Source organism: Eurypyga helias, unplaced genomic scaffold (assembly GCF_000690775.1).
Source record: "Eurypyga helias isolate BGI_N326 unplaced genomic scaffold, ASM69077v1 scaffold988, whole genome shotgun sequence".
NCBI lineage: Eukaryota > Metazoa > Chordata > Aves > Eurypygiformes > Eurypygidae > Eurypyga > Eurypyga helias.
The window spans coordinates 1-17386 of record NW_010266070.1 but is presented as its reverse complement, the minus strand read 5'-3'; the positions used below and the strand labels follow the sequence as shown (position 1 = coordinate 17386).

Below are 17386 nucleotides of genomic sequence, written 5' to 3'. Positions count from 1 at the left end.
ATGTGAGGAATTAGAGATCTGTGTGTGGTTGCAGGGCTATGATCTTGTTGAGATCACGGGGGTGTGGTGGGATAGCTCATGTGACTGGAGTGCTGTGATGGATGGATACAGGCTCTTTAGGAAGGACAGGCTTGGGAAGATGACAAGGTAGCATTGCCCTTTATGTGAGAGAGCAGTTGGAATGCATGGAGCTCTGCCTAGGGTTGGATGAAGAGCTAACTGGGAACGTACGGGTCATGATTAAAGAGCAGACTAATAGGGGTGACATAGTGGGCATCAGCTGTAGGCCACCTGATCAGGAAGAACAAGTGGATGAGGCCATCTGTGGGCATCTAGAAGCAGCGTCACGTTCACAGGCCCTGGTCCCTGTGGAGGACTTTAACCACCCTCACACAGGAGGATGTGAGCAATCCAGAGCTTCCTGGAGAGCAACAATGACCACTTCCTGACCTGAGTTATAGAGGAGTCATTGAGGAGAGGTGCTCTGCTGGACCACATACGATCAAGGAGGGTGTGGTTGAGGATGTAAAGGTCAAAGGCAGCCTTGGCTGTAGTGACCATAAGATGGTGGCGTTCAGGATCATGAGAGGAAAGAGCAGGGAAAAAAGCAAGATCACAAGCCTGGACTTTGGTCTCTTCAGGGATCTGTTTGGAAGAGTTCCATGGGATAAGGCCCTGGAGAAAAGAGGGGACCAAGAAGACTGGTTGATACTCCAGGAACAACACCTCCTAGCTAAAGAACAGTTCATTCAAACAAACAGGAAGTCAAGCAGAGATGCCAGCGGGCCTCTGGAGACATGCATGAGTGTGCTGGCTGGTATCATTGTGAGACCACTCCTGATAGCCTTTCAACAGTCATGGCAGTTGGGACATCTAGAAGCAGCGTCACGTTCACAGGCCCTGGTCCCAGTGGAGGACTTTAACCACCCTCACACAGGAGGATGTGAGCAATCCCAGAGCTTCCTGGAGAGCAACAATGACCACTTCCTGACCTGAGTTATAGAGGAGTCATTGAGGAGAGGTGCTCTGCTGGACCACATACGATCAAGGAGGGTGTGGTTGAGGATGTAAAGGTCAAAGGCAGCCTTGGCTGTAGTGACCATAAGATGGTGGCGTTCAGGATCATGAGAGGAAAGAGCAGGGAAAAAAGCAAGATCACAAGCCTGGACTTTGGTCTCTTCAGGGATCTGTTTGGAAGAGTTCCATGGGATAAGGCCCTGGAGAAAAGAGGGGACCAAGAAGACTGGTTGATACTCCAGGAACAACACCTCCTAGCTAAAGAACAGTTCATTCAAACAAACAGGAAGTCAAGCAGAGATGCCAGCGGGCCTCTGGAGACATGCATGAGTGTGCTGGCTGGTATCATTGTGAGACCACTCCTGATAGCCTTTCAACAGTCATGGCAGTTGGGAGAGGACTGGAGGAAAGCAAATGTTACTCCCATCTTCCAAAAAGGGAGGAAGGAGGACCTGGGGAGTGACAGGCTGGTCAGCCTCACCTTGATCCCTGGGAACATGATGGAGCAAATAATCCTGGAAACCATTTCCAGACACATGAAGAACAAGAAAGGGATTGAGAGCAGTCAGCACGGGTTCACAAAGGCAACGGCGTGTCATGCTTGACCAACCTGATAACTTTTCCATGATGAAATGAGTGGCTTGGTAGGTGACGGGGGAGCAGTGGACACTGTCTACCCGGACTTCAGTGAGGCTGTTGACACTGTCTCCCATAAACCCTCATAGAAAAGCTGATGGAGTATGAGCTGGATGAGCAGACAGTGAGGTGGTTAGAGAACTGGCTGACTGGATGGATTCTGGGGATGGTGATCAGCGTCAGGCAGTCTAGCTGGAGGCCAGCAACTAGCAGTTGACAACAGGAGTCAATACTGGGTCCAGTCTTGTTTTACATCTTCATTAATGGTCTGGATGTTGGGCAGAGTGCACCCTCCGCAAGTTCACAGATGACACAAAACTGGCAGGAGTGGCTGACATGCTGGAGGGTCCTGCTGCCATCCTGAGGGACCTTGAAATCCTGGGGAATGGGCTGACGGGAACCTCATGAAGTTCCGCAAGAAGTGTGGAGTCCTGCACCCAGGGAATCACAACCTCAGGCACCAGTGTAAGCTCAGGGACACCCAGCTGGGAAGAAGCTGCACTGAAAAGGACCTAAGGGTCCTGGTGGACACCAGGGTGAACTCGTGCCAGCAGCGTGACCTTGTGGCGAAGGAGGATAGCAGTGTCCTTGTCTGTGTTAGGAAGGATGTTGCCAGCAGTTTAAGGGAGGTGATTCTTCTGAGTGCTATGTACAGTTCTGGTCTCCCCGGTACAAGAGAGAGATGGCGCTACTGGAGCAAGTCCAGCAAAGGCCCACCAAGGTGGTTAAGGTACTGGAGCATCTCTTCTGTGAGAGAATGGTTGAGAGGGCTGGGACTCTGAGAGAAGGCTGAGGGGGATCCTCTCAATGTATACAGATATCTGAAGGGAGGGTGCAGAAGGGACAGAGCCCTCTATTTTCAGCAGTGCCCAGTGACAGGGCAAGAGGCAGTGGATGCAAATAGGAAGTTCCCTCTGAACGTAAGGAAATGCGCTTTATTTTTTTTTTTTTATTTTTTTTTTTAAACTGTGAGGGTGACCAAATTCTGGTACAGTTTTCCCAGAGAGGTTGTGAGGTGTCCCTCCTTGGAGATACTCAAAAGCTGTCTGGACGGGGTCCTAGCAACTGGCTCTAGGTCCTGCTTGAGCAGGGTGGTCGGACGCAATGACCTCCAGACGTTCCTTCAGTCCTCAATTGTTCTTTGGTTCTGTGATACATGAGTTGAGCTCTTGTGTAGGTGGAAAATCAAACTCTTGCCCAGTGCTTTTGAACTGCCTGCTCTCTAACAGAGCGGTGTCATGTTCTGCCTGCAAAAGCAAGTCCAGGACAAGGTGGTGCTAATTTGTCCTAAACATACCAGGGCTCATAGATTGCAAATTGTGATGTGTTTTTTGCTTTGCTTTTTCTATTTATTCAAAGGAAGGAGAAAGTGAAATAGAAGCATGAAAAAAAAAATGTAGAGGGAAGGAGGGAAAAAATTGACTGGCAAATCAGATGTGGTGTTGTGGTCTTACTGTCTGCAGTGGGTTGACGCCAGCTGGAGGCCATGTGTCCACCAAGCCGCTCTGTTACTGCCCTGTGGCCCCCAGCTGGAGCCCATGTGTCCACCAAGCCGCTCTGTTACTGCCCTCCTCAGCTGGGCAGGGGAGTGAAAATATGATGAAAGGCTCAAGATAAGGACAGGAAGAGATCATTCAGCAATCATCATCATGGGCAAAAGAGACTCAGCTTGGGGAAAAAAAAAATTATCATTAATCAAAATCAGAGTAAAAAGATAACTAACCACAAATCTGAAAACACCTTTCCACCACACCTCCCTTCTTCCTGGGCTCAAATTCACTCCTGCTTTTCTCTGCCTCCTCTGCCTGAGTGGCAGACTTCTCCAACTGTAGTCCTTCCTACAGGCTGCCGTTTTTCATGAACTGCTCCAGTATGGGTCCCTCCTGTGGGCTGCAGTCCTTCAGGAGCAGCCTGCTCTAGTGCAGGTCCTCCAGGGGGTCACAGGTCCTGCCAGGAGCCTGCTCCAGCATGGGCTTTCCACAGGCTCACAGCTTCATTCAGGCATCTCCCTGCTCGGGCGTGGGGCCCTCCCCTGGCTGCAGGGGGGTCTCTGCTCCCTGCTCCATGACCCTTCATGGCTGCAGGGCGCACAGCCTGCCCTCTCACCACGGGCTGTGGGGGAACCTCTGCCCCAGAGCACCTCCTCCCCGTCCTTCCTTCACTGACCTTGCTTTCTGCAGAGTTCTATCTCTCACATGTTGCTCTCTGTCTGCCTGCAAAATCTCCTCTTCTGTTTTGGGCTTTTTTCCCCCTTCCTAAGCATGTTATCCCAGAGCTGCTACCACTGTCACTGATGGACTTGGCGATGTGTCCATCTTGCAGCCAGCTGGCACTGGGCTCTATCAGACACAGGAGGCTTCCAGCAACTTCTCACAGAAGCCACCCCTGTAGGCCCCCACTACCTCGGCAGGCAAACCCAATACACTGCCTAAGCTGCCAGCGTCTCTCAGCCATGTCAGTTTGGTGTCCTCTTTAGTTCCGAATTTTCCCCTTCTCGTGTCCTGGCTAAAACTGCTAGCAGTGCTTGCTTCTGTGTTGTTGTCTATTAGACAGACCAACTCATGACAGGAAAACATGTGCCTAAGGCAACAAAACCTCTTCATGCTTAACTGCTGCATGCTGGATTCTTCCCTATAGCGTGACTACGCTCATGTTTTGTGACTGAGGTATGCCTGTCCCATGTTAGATACCAGGAGTGCATCTGGCTCTCTCACAGTACATGGAATATGCCTTGAATATGTGCTGGTACCGATGTGTTTTTATGAGAAGTGGTGATAACCTTGTGCAGAGTTTACCATGACTAACTTGTGGCAAGGGTAGGTACGTATGTGATTGCCATGGAGGAACTGGAATTTGACTTGGAAGCCTGTCACTGTCTCATGGAAACTTGCTTGAGCCTCCTTGATCTCAACAGTAATGGAGGGCTTTGAAATTATTTTTGAAGGTTGCTTTCAGAAATTCATACTGTAAATATTCCTTTTTCTGTTACCAGGATCCCATCGTTAACTTTGAACAGCCACTGCAGCTGGAGAAGTGGTTCCCTCGTCAACTGATCAGAAGCAAAAGAGAAGAAATTCGAGACCTCATCTTGCAACTGCACTTTCAACAGCATAGTGGCAGCAGTAGCTAATAAATCTAATAAGCCAGGCCTGGCAAAGAACATTGCTGTATAAAGTAACTGGAATTCTGCTTAGCAGCTCCTTACGCTTTGCAAGGAAGAAGAAGAAAAAAAAAAAACCCACAAGGGGTATTGTGTTTGTTCAGTGTGTATTTATTTAAAGATTTTCTTTTTTCATTTGCATTGTGTGGTCATAGAATGCAGCTGTGGGGGGGAAAGGAGAAGCTTGTAGATAAAAGTGTAAATATGTAAGTTAAAAGCTAACACACATGGATTGCTAATTGATTCTTGACTTGCGATATGACAGCCGCATACAGGTATGTGCCAGAAGGGTGTAAAAATATTTTCATCTTTTGGACCCTGTCTTTACAGTTCTTTATTAACAGAGGATCATGTAGGAGTCAGGCCTGGAGACAAGAATTTGACCCTATACTGTCTCTCTTGATTTTGCAGCTCATACAGATAGAATGAATACTATGTATTGTTTTAATTTAAGGATCTAATATTGACTCTCTTTAGAGATGTTTTTTTTTTTTTCTGATTATATACAGAAGTAGTGTGCATGTGTCAGAAAATTCTGCCAAGATTTGAGGCTGCTGAGGTTTTTTTGTTGTTTTGTTTTGGGGTTTTTTTGTGTGTGTGGTTTTTTTCATCCCTTTTCTAGCATTTTCATCATAAAAATTTATTTCCGTGAATATAAGACTTCTGCTTGAGAGTGACCTTTGAGATCTTTTCAAATTGAGAATGGATTTTTTTCAAGTATTGAATATGATTTTTTTTTTAAACAGATTTTAGAATAAATCTTGCTTTCAAATTACATGCCAGTACAACACATGTAGGCAGTAGAATTTAATTCCTGTTTGCCTTATTTCTGGGAGTTACACCGGTGAACCTTATGGCATCACTTGCATTAGAAAGGCAAGTGACATTGTGGCTTAACAACCTCAAAGGTTTGATATGTTTTACTGAAAAATAAGGCCATTTTCATTCAAAAAGGTCAGTATGTTATATATAATATGTCTTTAAGATATGTAATTTACATTTAAAACAAACAAGATTTATACTTTGCTGTGGAGAATGGAGTAAAGTTGCCTGCATATTTGAGTATTTGAACTCAGACGATTTGACAAACTAGCACAAGTTTATCGTTGTCTTAATACGTATTTATTTAGTTTTTCCTCAGTCATCACATAAAACTTCAATAACATTTTGACATGTGCACACTTTTTTCTATAGTTACTGCACGATAGAAGGTGACTGTTGTAAAGAGGATGCTTTCTCCACCGTAAGTAAGCAAATCTCATCGCACCCTTCAGGGGGACCATGGGTCAGATAACCACTTGTGTCTTACACATATCTACCAAACCAGAGCTCTTAAAGCTGGGAATAGGCTAAAGAGTTTAAATGAAAATTGAGGACAACCCAAAGACGTGAACGTTCTTATGGCATTGCAGGGTTCTCAGGTCCCTTTCCCTCAAGACAACTTTGAAACATAGCAGTAGGAAAATCCAGTTATTACTTCAGGTTCTGTACAGTCATCCAAAAAAATCCCCTGCCATTGTTTCTCAGACCAGGAAGCATTCTTTCTGGAGAAGAGAAGCAGTTTTAAAACAATTTGCTGAGCGCAGTTACCTTCTGTATAGCTGTGAGCAGCCTAGTGCAATTACTGTGTGGGTTTTGTCTTTGTGTCTACTTGAATGGGGTAGTTTTTCACTACCCCTCCACCCCCGTCTGGCCCTCTCATCCCAGAGGTTTTGTGGCTTTCTTCACCTATGTCACCTCATCAGCATTACTTGCAGGGATAATTGCATTTATTGTAAGTCACATGGAAGAGAAAATGGGGAAATGTGTGCCCTTTCTCTACACCTTTTTAATTGATGCATATTTTCAGTGTTTCCTTATGACAAACAGTTTGAGTTTTTTTTTTTTCTTATGGTAAAGTTAGTTTTTATCATAAAGTAATTTGTTCTTCTTTTAGATTGACTGGTTTATATATATATTTAAAAGCAAAAGTCATGTATAAACTTTTCTAAATTGATTTTATAACATTAAAGGAGTGCCGTTGTAGATTTGTTAGATATGTGCTTTGAGAATGCTGATGCGTTTGATATTAAAATTATCTCCAGAAGTTGCTGAACATGACTGTTACCATTCTTTTCCCAGCTGTCACAAATACCCAGTGAGCTAAGTGTAAGACAGACCTGTTTACTGCTTTTGAGGTATATACCCGGTATGTGTCTCTCAACCCGAAGTTCTATCAGTGACGCTTTATGAAGAACGGTTTGGGTTGGAAGGAACCTTAAAGACCATCCAGTTCCAACCCCCCTGCCATGGGCAGGGACACATTCCACTAGACCAGGTTGCTCAAAGCCTCATCCAGCCTGGCCTTGAACACTTCCAGGGATGGGGCATCCACAGCTTCTCTGGGCAACCTGTTCCAGTGCCTCACCACCCTCTCCGGGAAGAACTTCTTCCTGATATCCAATCTAAATCTCCCCACTTTCAATTTAAACCCGTTACCCCTTGTCCTGTCCCTACAGGCCCTTGTAAAAAGTCCCCCCCAGCTTCCTTGTCGGCCCCTTCAGGTACTGGAAGGGGCAATAAGGGCTCCCCGGAGCCTTCTCTTCTCCAGGCTGAACAAGCCCAACTCTCTCAGCCTGTCCCACAGGACAGGTGCTCCAGCCCTCTGAGCATCTTCTATCTCTGCAGAGGATTAGAAAAAGGCTGTTCTGTGTTGCTGAATCCAGGGTTCTGGTAAAGGGACCTCAGCTAGCCTTTAAAGTTACTCTCTCCACCTAGAGATGCTGAATAGGACTTTGAAACAATTTGTGAGCACCAGTGCAATGTTATTCCTGTGTCTCGTATCTTCAGGATCATTGGATTTACAGCCCCAGTGTGCTGTACTGTGCTTGGTGCCGCTGTTGCCAGTATTGTAGTTAGCATGACAGAGCCAGCCTAGATGAACAGTGCAGGTCTGATAGATCCAAAATGTCTGATTCTAAAAAAAACTGTTTGGGGGTGTTACAGGAGCTCAGTGGCTAAAGTTAAAGTGTAATTTACTAGTTTTGTGCAAAAAATGAAGGAAAATACGTTGTTGTTTTGAAAAATACGTACTAGAGTCTGTTAGATGTTGGAAGACAGGACCTAAAACCAAAGGTGGTTTTATTTGATTCCCGTGAGTGTTCCATGTGTAATACCAGGAATTAGCAGTGCTGTCTGGATTGCTGGTGTTCAGCAAGGCAGCTGGAAGAGGAGTCAGCACTGAATACCTATGGAGCTCTGTGTAAATGCTCTGCACACTGTCATCTGAGAAGCCTTGGGAGTCCAGCTTTGAAATATGTATGCAAAACCACTACCAAAAATAGTCAGTAGAGACAAACGAGGAGTTTGCTGAGTTTTTGATCTGAATGTGGTAACCAGCAAGTTGTGATTAATACCACCCAGGAGGCAGCCCTGACAGGGCTTGTCTGGTGGTCCCAATGCAACTTCCATCTGCTTTCCCACATCAAGCTGACCCCGGGCAGGAGGGAGCTGAGATTGCTGCTGCCTTTCTGCACTCTGTCCTTTCTGCAGTTGTTGGTAGCTCATCATCTCTTCAGGTGCCTGTCCTGACTCGTTCCTGCTGCTCATGTCAGGTAGGACCTGAACAGAGATGAGAGCCACAGCTTGCCCTGGCGTTACCTTTGGGGGAAGCACCTCTCCTGGGGTGCGAGGGGCAGTGGTGTAGCAGCACGAGATTTCTGCTTTAGCATAGACTTGGGCTGTATTAGCTCTGTCACCAGGAGAAACAATCCTACGGAAAGATTACTTCGGTGTTACCTACATGCGCATCGGTGTTTAAGTGCGTCAGTGCGTTTTTGGATACGTATGTTTGTACAAGCAGAAGACAAAACACGCTGAGACCTTCCACTGGAGGCGAGTGTGCTCCCTCTGATGTTTTGTGGTCAGCCTGATTTTAAAAACGGGCAGAAATTGACGGGCCAATGGAGAAACGTGGTTAATTAAATGTGAAAGGCGCTGTCCTTGTTTGGACTGGCTGTTAATGGTATGACAAGCTCTGGTAAAGAGCTTAGCTGGCCAGATTAAAATTAAAAAATTGTCTCAGTCCATCTGCTAGCTCCAAGGAGTTTACTTCCATCACCTTTCCTTGTTTCTTCACTGAAGCGGAATACTGTCTTTGAAAAGAACATTCCCAGGATGTCTTGGTTGGCTTTTTTAACCTAATGTTTGTTCCAAAGGTAATTATATGTGACGACAAGACGTTTTCAAGAAGGGCAATGCTCTTGGCTGATTCAAGAATACGTTACAGACAGCAGCTCTCTTGCTGAAAGGGATTTTCCTTTTTTTTTTTCCCCCCCTGCATATTGGGACTTTTTTTGACATAAATAAGCATGTTTGGCTTCATTTGGACAATGTTTCTTTGCCTTCCGGTTTTGGGAATGATTGAAAGTGATCTTCAAATAGTTGCAGGTAATATAGAAATCTTACTCATATTCTTGCTGTCAAAGTTTACCTGTGGTGGTGTGTAGAAATAAAAATAGCTCTCTGCTTTAATTATAACAAGGGGGACTAACACAGGGAAGTGTTTGGTCAAATCTGTGCCATGGTATCAGTGTAAATACGGAACATTTAGAGTGGTTTCCGGGAGGTATTGCTGTACGTTTGTGTTGTTTTGAGTGCAGAATGCAGCTACAGGAGTCAGGTTTTTCCAGCTTTGAGAGGCATTAATTACTGATACATGCTTTACATGGTGCTTTTTTCATGAATGATTTTGTATTAAATTTTAAAAAGTGAGGTTCTGTCTTCTGCTTATGCATGGTGAAGATGTGTCAGTTGGGGCAAAGATTGGGTTTTTGCCTTAGTGACCTCTTTGATGTTGTCTTCTCCCCCTGATGTACCATCAGGTGGTGGGCTTCTGCACTAGACCTGATTATTAACATACCATCAAAATAACCATGTTCTTCACCTTTCAGTCATCGAAGTCAAAGGTGCTATTCACTTTGAAGTTGCAGAATAAACTCATAATCTGTGGGGTGAAATACACTTATTACTCTTCTTTCTTGAATAAATGATCCTTTGTGATTCTTCTTCAGTCACGTTATCTGGGGAAAAAGTGGAAGAAGAAAGTTGAATTAACTAATTGCAGATCAGCTGACTGCTGATTGTGGAGGATAGAGAATTAGACTGTCAGACTCAAACCAAAGAGACACATTCTCCCCTCAGCTGTAAAGTTTCCTCTGGGTGATGTGTAACAACTAACTTAAGAGGGAATTTAAAAAACACTAAAGCAGATGACCCCTTTTTTCCCCCTTTTTCCTCTCTCCATGTGGTTAGGGACCTATCTCACGGTGGTGAAAGGTGTACTTGCTAGCTGTCATTTCAGGCCACTTTCTTGATGCAAAGGATGGAATAAGGGACTTGTTAATTAATCACTTGTTTCATTCCTGGCTCTGAAAGCTTTTAAGTACATGTTTATTGACAAATATAGCCCTATTGACTTAAACAAGCCAAGTCACAGAAGGGAAGTTGAACACAAAACATTAACATTCAAAGGGTTAGGGCTTTAAGTTGTGTTGTCATTTAATGGGACACTGTAAAGAGCTGCAGGTTGTAGTAGTAGAGTCATACAGACAGGTTTTCTTAACAGAAAGGAAACTAGTTATGTCCTTCAGAGACCAGAGTAATGGCATTAAGATACATGTGACTGCATCTGTATCTCATCTGAGAAATTTATGTGTGATTTTAATTTTACAGCAGAAAGTTATTCAGCTACACAAGGAGAAGGACAGGCTAACGATGGTTCACCATCCCCTCAGCACAGTGGCTGGCAGTTGGCAAACCCTTCTCTGCCTCCTGAGTTGAAAAAACTTAATGGCATTGTGGAAGCTGAGCAGGTCACCAAGCGTTTGCTCTTACGAAGGAAGCGGTCCATTCTGTTTCCCAGTGGAGTTAAGATCTGCCCTGATGAATCTGTTGAGCAAGCTATTGCCAACCACCTGAAATATTTCAGGCTCAGAGGTAAGTGATTGTATGTCTCATGGGTAATTGATAAAGAACACATATTTATTAAAAAAAAAAAAAGATGAAGCTTTTAAACATAATAAATACCAGACCATAAGAATTATATTATTACCCAAGAAACTTAGTTTTCTGTGATAATCTCCCTTATGAGAGCTGTTCTGAGCCAAAAAATCGCATGGTTCCTCTCCCATATCATAAAATCCCTCAGTCCTGGAAACCACAGTTAGTGTATTAACAGTTACTCATGCTTTCTCATAGAACAATTTGAATTAACAGTTACTCATGCTTTCTCATAGAACAATTTGAATTAACAGTTACTCATGCTTTCTCATAGAACAATTTGAATGTTAAGAAAAAGGGGTGTTTTGTACAGGTTAGCTAAATGGCAGGGCTTGTGGTTTTTATTTAGTGTTCTTCAAGTGCTATCAGAATTCACTGAGGAGGCTTTTGGAAAGAGTCAAGCAGGAGACATCAGTGTCTCAGCCATATGACTTTTGACTCTGGCTGGATGTGCAAAACATAGTATTCTCTTGTCTAGAAAGCCAGTCTCTATGGTTCAGTCTGTAGTACAGTAGAGATGGAGCCTTTTAAGGTATAAAAGTTGGTGTGGCAGAGCTTTCAGTGGAAAGCTGAAATATTCCCAGTAACAGCTTCTTTCATGTGATGAAATGTTACAGCAATAGGATGTGTATTAAACCCTTCTGTCTGACAACTTTGGAATGGGGCGTTGAGGTTACGCAGCACTTTCTGATGTTAATATCTGTATTGTAGCATTCTGCCGATTCATAGTGCCTTAACGTGTTCACATGCCATTGGTGAAATGGGAAAGAGCTGCTGTGACCTAAAGGAGAAGGAACGGTGCTCAGAGACAGACGTTTAATGAGGCGTTTTTGATTGCCTATAGAAGAAAGTCCCGCTGGTAACTCAATTTATTCACTTAGGGCAGTGAAAAACAATTACAACCGGGATTTAGGTATCCACAAGGATTTTTTTTTGAGCAGAGATGTGATGACTACCCTTAGCACCTTTAGCTTAAAACTTTTTCAGAAGATCTCTGCAAGAAGCAGCGGTGACTTTAATTGGCAGCAAACGGGGCAAGGTCTGGTTCAAGCAATTTGTCACCCTCCTGTTAGCAGCAATGTGCTGCACCACAAATATTTGGGGATGTCTGTCAATCACATTCTGAATAAGCGTACCACATCCTGAGGTAAGAGAGAGTTGCTGATGCTGTTACTTTCATTCACAGTAACACTGTTCCCTGGGTGGTGTTGAGTGATACACCAGCTTTTTCTTGAAACCATATTTTCACTAGCTAGCTGAATCAGTGCAGTGATAAGACAGTGAGATGGACCCTTGTCTGCACCGTTGACAGAATAGTCCTAGGAAGGAGTGTGGCCACTGTTTAGCACTTGGAGATCAGCTACGATCTGTGATTGGAAAAGTAACTGACCCCACAAGTGAACAACAGTAAGGTACACAGAATCTGTTGATTTTTCAATCTCAGTCCGCATTTTTAGAATCTTCTTTGTATTCTGTATCTAGTGAAGTAAGGAATTACTTTAATATCCTGTACTTTCCCTGGAAAGGATGGTTTCAATACAGTCTATTCTTTCCATAGTTTTACTTTAGTATCAGCAAAACACAGTGCCACTACCATGGCAGGAAAGGTTTATTGTTGTTTTGATATAAGAGCTTGCTAGAAAAAAAGGAAAAGGTTTGCACTTTCTGCTTATCCAGATGATGTTTGTTCTATCTATATCTACCTCAGAAGGAAACAGGTGGGAATATAATTATCTTCTGTGACTCCAAGCTTTATTTACTTTTGCTAGCTTGCTAAAGCCTCTCTTAGTGTCAGGGACTGACTGACGAGCAGCTCTGTCACAGGCTTTAAGCAAGTGCTTATGTCATAGCTGTAGGCTTAACAGTACGCGTCTCTTGTTCAGATTACAACATCTGTATTTTTTTAGCCTTAAAAAAGATTCAAGATAGAGATAAGATAAATACATAATAAATCATTTTAAGAATTCAAAGAGTGGCAAAATACAGGGATCTGGAATAAAATCAGCGTTTCCTACAACAGCAGTACTGTTCTACTTCAACCTATGAAAGTCCAAGTGACAGTATGATTGCTCACTGGTGGTGGTGATTGTCACTGTAGTAGTCAGAAGCACCAGACAAGAATAGGAGTGGTCTTGTACTTGTTTCTACACCTGCAGTCTAGAAGGCAGATTTCTCAAGTGCCGATTTATTCCTACAATCAATCATGTTGCACAACAAACAACAGTTCTGCTTTAGCTGAAGATACTATTTTCAGTCTAGAAGGCAGATTTCTCAAGTGCCGATTTATTCCTACAATCAATCATGTTGCACAACAAACAGTTCTGCTTTAGCTGAAGTTAATATTTTCAGTCTCTTTTGTGACGAACCTGGGATGATGGTTGTCTCTGTACTCCCCAGTATAATCTGGTATCTGCATCTCTTGTAGCTGTTTATGGAGGTTCCTGCTGTTGGCTGGTGTTGTATTTCATTTCTTAGAACATAAAGATGGAAATCAGTCATAGATGCTTACAGATGGGGTACCGCAGGCCTGTGGTTTGGGCTGGATAGAGTGTTTTTAACATGTGTCCCTTTAAAGGGTAGTAATGTTCTGTTGCTGCTGGAAGAGACATGTAAATCTAGTGGTGGTTCATAGCTGGACTGTTGTGATGAACGCAAAGTGTGTCCAGTGGGCAACGGTAGGTTTTGCATCACAGATTTTGTGGAAGTCAAACGGTGGGATTTTAGATAGCGTGCTCTGTATGGTAATGTTGATTATGAATAATGTTCTTTACTGCTGAACAGGGAGTATATTAATAAATTAAATACAAATTTTTATCTTAAAAACAGCCATACCCGCTCAGTCCAAAGGTCTGGTGTGACCAGTCCCCTTTCGTAGACAACTCAGTGAATTGTCCATTTCCCTTGGTGTGAATTGTCAGTAGATGGCTGAGGGTTGCAGCAGAATTGAAAGTTGAATTTGCCAGTAAAACAGAAACAAGGTAAGGATTGGCAGGTAGCATGGCTTGCACCATTGCCTCATCCTATGCCTGTTCGTTGGGTAAAACAGGGGCTGCTGGATTTCGACAGCATGGCTCAGGGTTAATACTGCTGCTTTTTGCCACCTCCAAGATGTAATTACTCTGGTGGCTACCTCTCCTAAATTCTGTTTGCATGTGCTCCTACTGTGACCCACTGTCTTCAACAGTTCAGTGTTTGCTTGTGAGTGAGTGCGTCTTCTTTTCACAAGTGGATTAGGTAGTCTCTCTGCCAGAACCATGTCAGCCAGAGCTTCAGGTAAAGCTCAACACCTAAAGATAGTGTTTAAAGATACTGACCCAAGAATGAAGTAGATCGTATTGTAGTGTCTCATAAATGATGAGAAACAATGACATTTTGGAACTTTGGGAAGAATGGAAGGTGTTTCTCAGGGATGAAGTCCTGTGCATGATTATAATCCCTAGATTTGGTAATCTTGGTCATAGCACCGAGCCTTCTCATCCTCCTCTTACTTGGGTCACTTGAAATCTATTTAACTGAAGCTTTAGAAACAATGGTGTTATGTTCTGCACGTGGACAGAGTTAAGAGTGAAGTTTCAATTTGATGCTGAAATCCTAAATATGACAGATTACTCAAATCTTGCTGAATAATGATGAAAGCAAACAGTCAAAAGTCACAAAAGGCAGCTGCCAAACAAGCATTCAATAACTATTGTCTGGCTAGGTGAGCCTTTTTTCCTTTTCCCCTCTCATCCCTGACACATATTATGCATGGCTCATACTCAGCTGATACATTTCTGAAGTTTGTTTGTAGAAGGTCTAGTTCTGTCTCCCTCTGCAGTTGAATTTTTAGATGTCAGCATGTGCTTCTGAAAAGCTTGACTTTGCCCGTGAAAGACACTCCTTTGTAGTTACTGAAATACCACTAGTGAGAACAGTTTATGTGCTGGAGTTCAGTATGTTAGTGTTCAAAGAAAAAAATCTTTCATGTGAATTAGCTAATTCACATTGAACTACTTAAATTTAAAATCCTGCTACGTTGTGTATATTGTGTAAGGGTTGCTGTGTTATGGGCCATGCACAGCAGCATTGCAGCAAGGGACAAAGTGATTTCCCTGCATGTGTGTATATTGGTTTGTTTAGTGCGTGCTAACAAAGTCTTTGCAGGGAAGGTTTTGTAGGAGGTGTCTGTCTCTCTCCCTGCCACTGTAGTCCTTACCCAAACCCACTGCAATTAAGCAACTCAGTTGTGCAGAACTTGTTAGAGAGAAGGAGTTGGCCTCCTGTTGCCTCAAAATAGAATATTCAGCCTGATTCAGTGCCCCTAGCCACTGTACACGATTCAACTCTTAAGAAGCACTAATGGGATTTAACTGGAATTAAAGTCCAGCACTGCCCACTTACACAAATGGCCAGAAAGCCAGCCTGCCACCTACTAGGTGCTCAGTGCTGTCATGTGGTGCCCCTTCTGTTAACCTCAGAAATCCCTGAGCACAGACTGAGTGTAATAGGCTAATTGTTTCTCATTTGAGAGATAAATGCATCCTGAATGGTAAAGCTGGAGCCACAGAGATGCTGTGTCCTACCCAGGTGCACGAGAGGCAGCCCTGTAGGAGAATTTGAGAGAGAGAGATCATCTCATCACAGATCTTAGCTGGAGTTTTTGAAAACGATGATGAAGTCTTCAGGAAAGGAAGCTTCAAATAAACTTATTTTTCACCCCTTTCTGCAGATTTATAGGACTGAAAAGAGCTGGTACTGCCTATGAGGTTTTTTGTCTGAAACACAATTTATCTTAAGCTTTTCAGGGTATTTTCTATTATTTGTAGGTATTACTTGAGTGTAAACACTGCATTAGAAGCAGACAAGCTCCCAAGGACTGGGCTTTTCAGCTTTCCAGAGTAGATACGCTGGGATTCATGTGATCTTACTACATGTCTGGCTTTCTGAGGCAGCCTTGGAAACCTGTTGTGGCCTTTAAAAGTCAAGACCTTGCCTACTTTAAGCACCTGTGACACTTAGCTCAAGTGGAAGTTTGCACAGGGGCATGGGCCAAACATGCTGTTCTTTCAGTTTTTCCTACCCCCTCTCTCACCTTGATGATTCTTTCAGTGATAAGTGAATTCCAGTTTCTGAGGCATTTCAGAATGGAGTACATGCAATATGTACTTTGGGAAAAACTTGCAGAACGAGCCATCTGGTTTGCATTCTGGTTTATTGTGTCAGTCAGTTACACGTCTTCTGGGTACCCACTTTCCTGTAGACAGCTGGAATGATCGCATCTCTGTGGGAAAGAGCCTCTCTATCTCCCAAGTCTTCATTTTTTTATCATTTGCGTTCTTCAGAGGAAAATGGCAAAGTAGCCAGAGGTCAGTTAACACTAAAATACAAGTTATTTATTACTGTAGCCATGGGATGAAGGAAGTAATTTTCTAGAGAAGCTTACCTTCCCACCCACGTGTAGCCTCAAGGCTCTTAGCTCGGTGCCTTAAAAGATTGATCTCGATTTTATGATGCTTTTAATCAGTATTGTTTGCCAGGGATTAGAGGCCTTGCTGCAAATCCCATCTCCTCCAGGGGACTGGTGTTGCTAATGCTGTCCCATATATCTGTACCTCTGGCTACCCCTGTAGCAGGCAAGTGAAAGTTTGGTGTGAGACCTAGCCAGGAAGATGGGCTCTTCTCACATGCCCCAGGGCTGATCTGCTGTTCAGGTGGCACCAGGTCTGCTCAGTGGTTCCTTCCTGAGCCTGGCAGGGCTGGCTGCTTGGTTGGCACGTTTTTAAGGGTTTGGCAGCTAGTCTTAGAAACCTAGTTCCTGGAAATAACTTAAAGCCTGTACAGCAGATTTATTTTACTTAACAGTTGGAGTACGTTGACATGGCATATTGTATTAAGCAAGCAGCGTCAGTCGTACCGCTGAACTGTTGGTTCAAGCTGTCAAGTTAGTGTAAGCTCTGATGCTGCAATTTTTTTTCCATTCCTTATTTACTTTAAGCGTTTTATATTTAAAATCCAAAGTAATATTGCTAGTCCAATAACTTACTGATAAATCTGCTTGGGTCCCTCCCCCCTACCCCAACTCTCATTTTATTTCTATTTTGGTTTCAGGGAGTTGCTATTTTGAATATTAATATTATATATCAAAAGTTGGTATATCAACTATATTAATAGTTTGATTAAATATCAAAAGTTGCTTCATTTTCTGTCAGCATATGTAGACAGTCTCTGTGGCACAGATACTGGCAAGTTGTGAGAGTATCAGAAATGAAACATAGTGAATTTTTTTTATGCTGTGTAACATAGTTATTTGTTGAAGCTTCCAGTCAAGTCCTGTTTGGCTTTTTTTATGATGTTATCTCCTAGTTTTGTCTACAGAGTCTCATTTTTCATAATCTAGTTATGACAAACATGGGATATCATCTTATATGGGATTCCTCAAGAATTTGTTGATAAGAAACACTGAAAAACCTTCCTCACCAGCAGATAGTTGGAAACCCGCCACAGGGGTGGGCTCCACCTTCATCCATCCTTTGGGGATGAATGGTTGGAAAGCTG

The 17386-nt window shown here is 43.4% G+C and overlaps 1 protein-coding gene across 1 annotated transcript in view; it reads left to right on the top strand.

Moving 5' to 3' along the window:
* The window catches only part of LOC104513533 (sentrin-specific protease 7-like), a gene marked incomplete at its 5' end in the record, with an annotated part of 8543 nt that extends 3760 nt beyond the window's left edge, over positions 1 to 4783 (top strand). Inside the window, one exon of the mRNA XM_010156929.1 lies at positions 4646 to 4783. Within this exon, the coding sequence (XP_010155231.1) occupies positions 4646 to 4783 (138 nt within the window). The remainder of the gene's footprint in view (positions 1 to 4645) is intronic.
* Positions 4784 to 17386: the final 12603 nt, after the last annotated feature.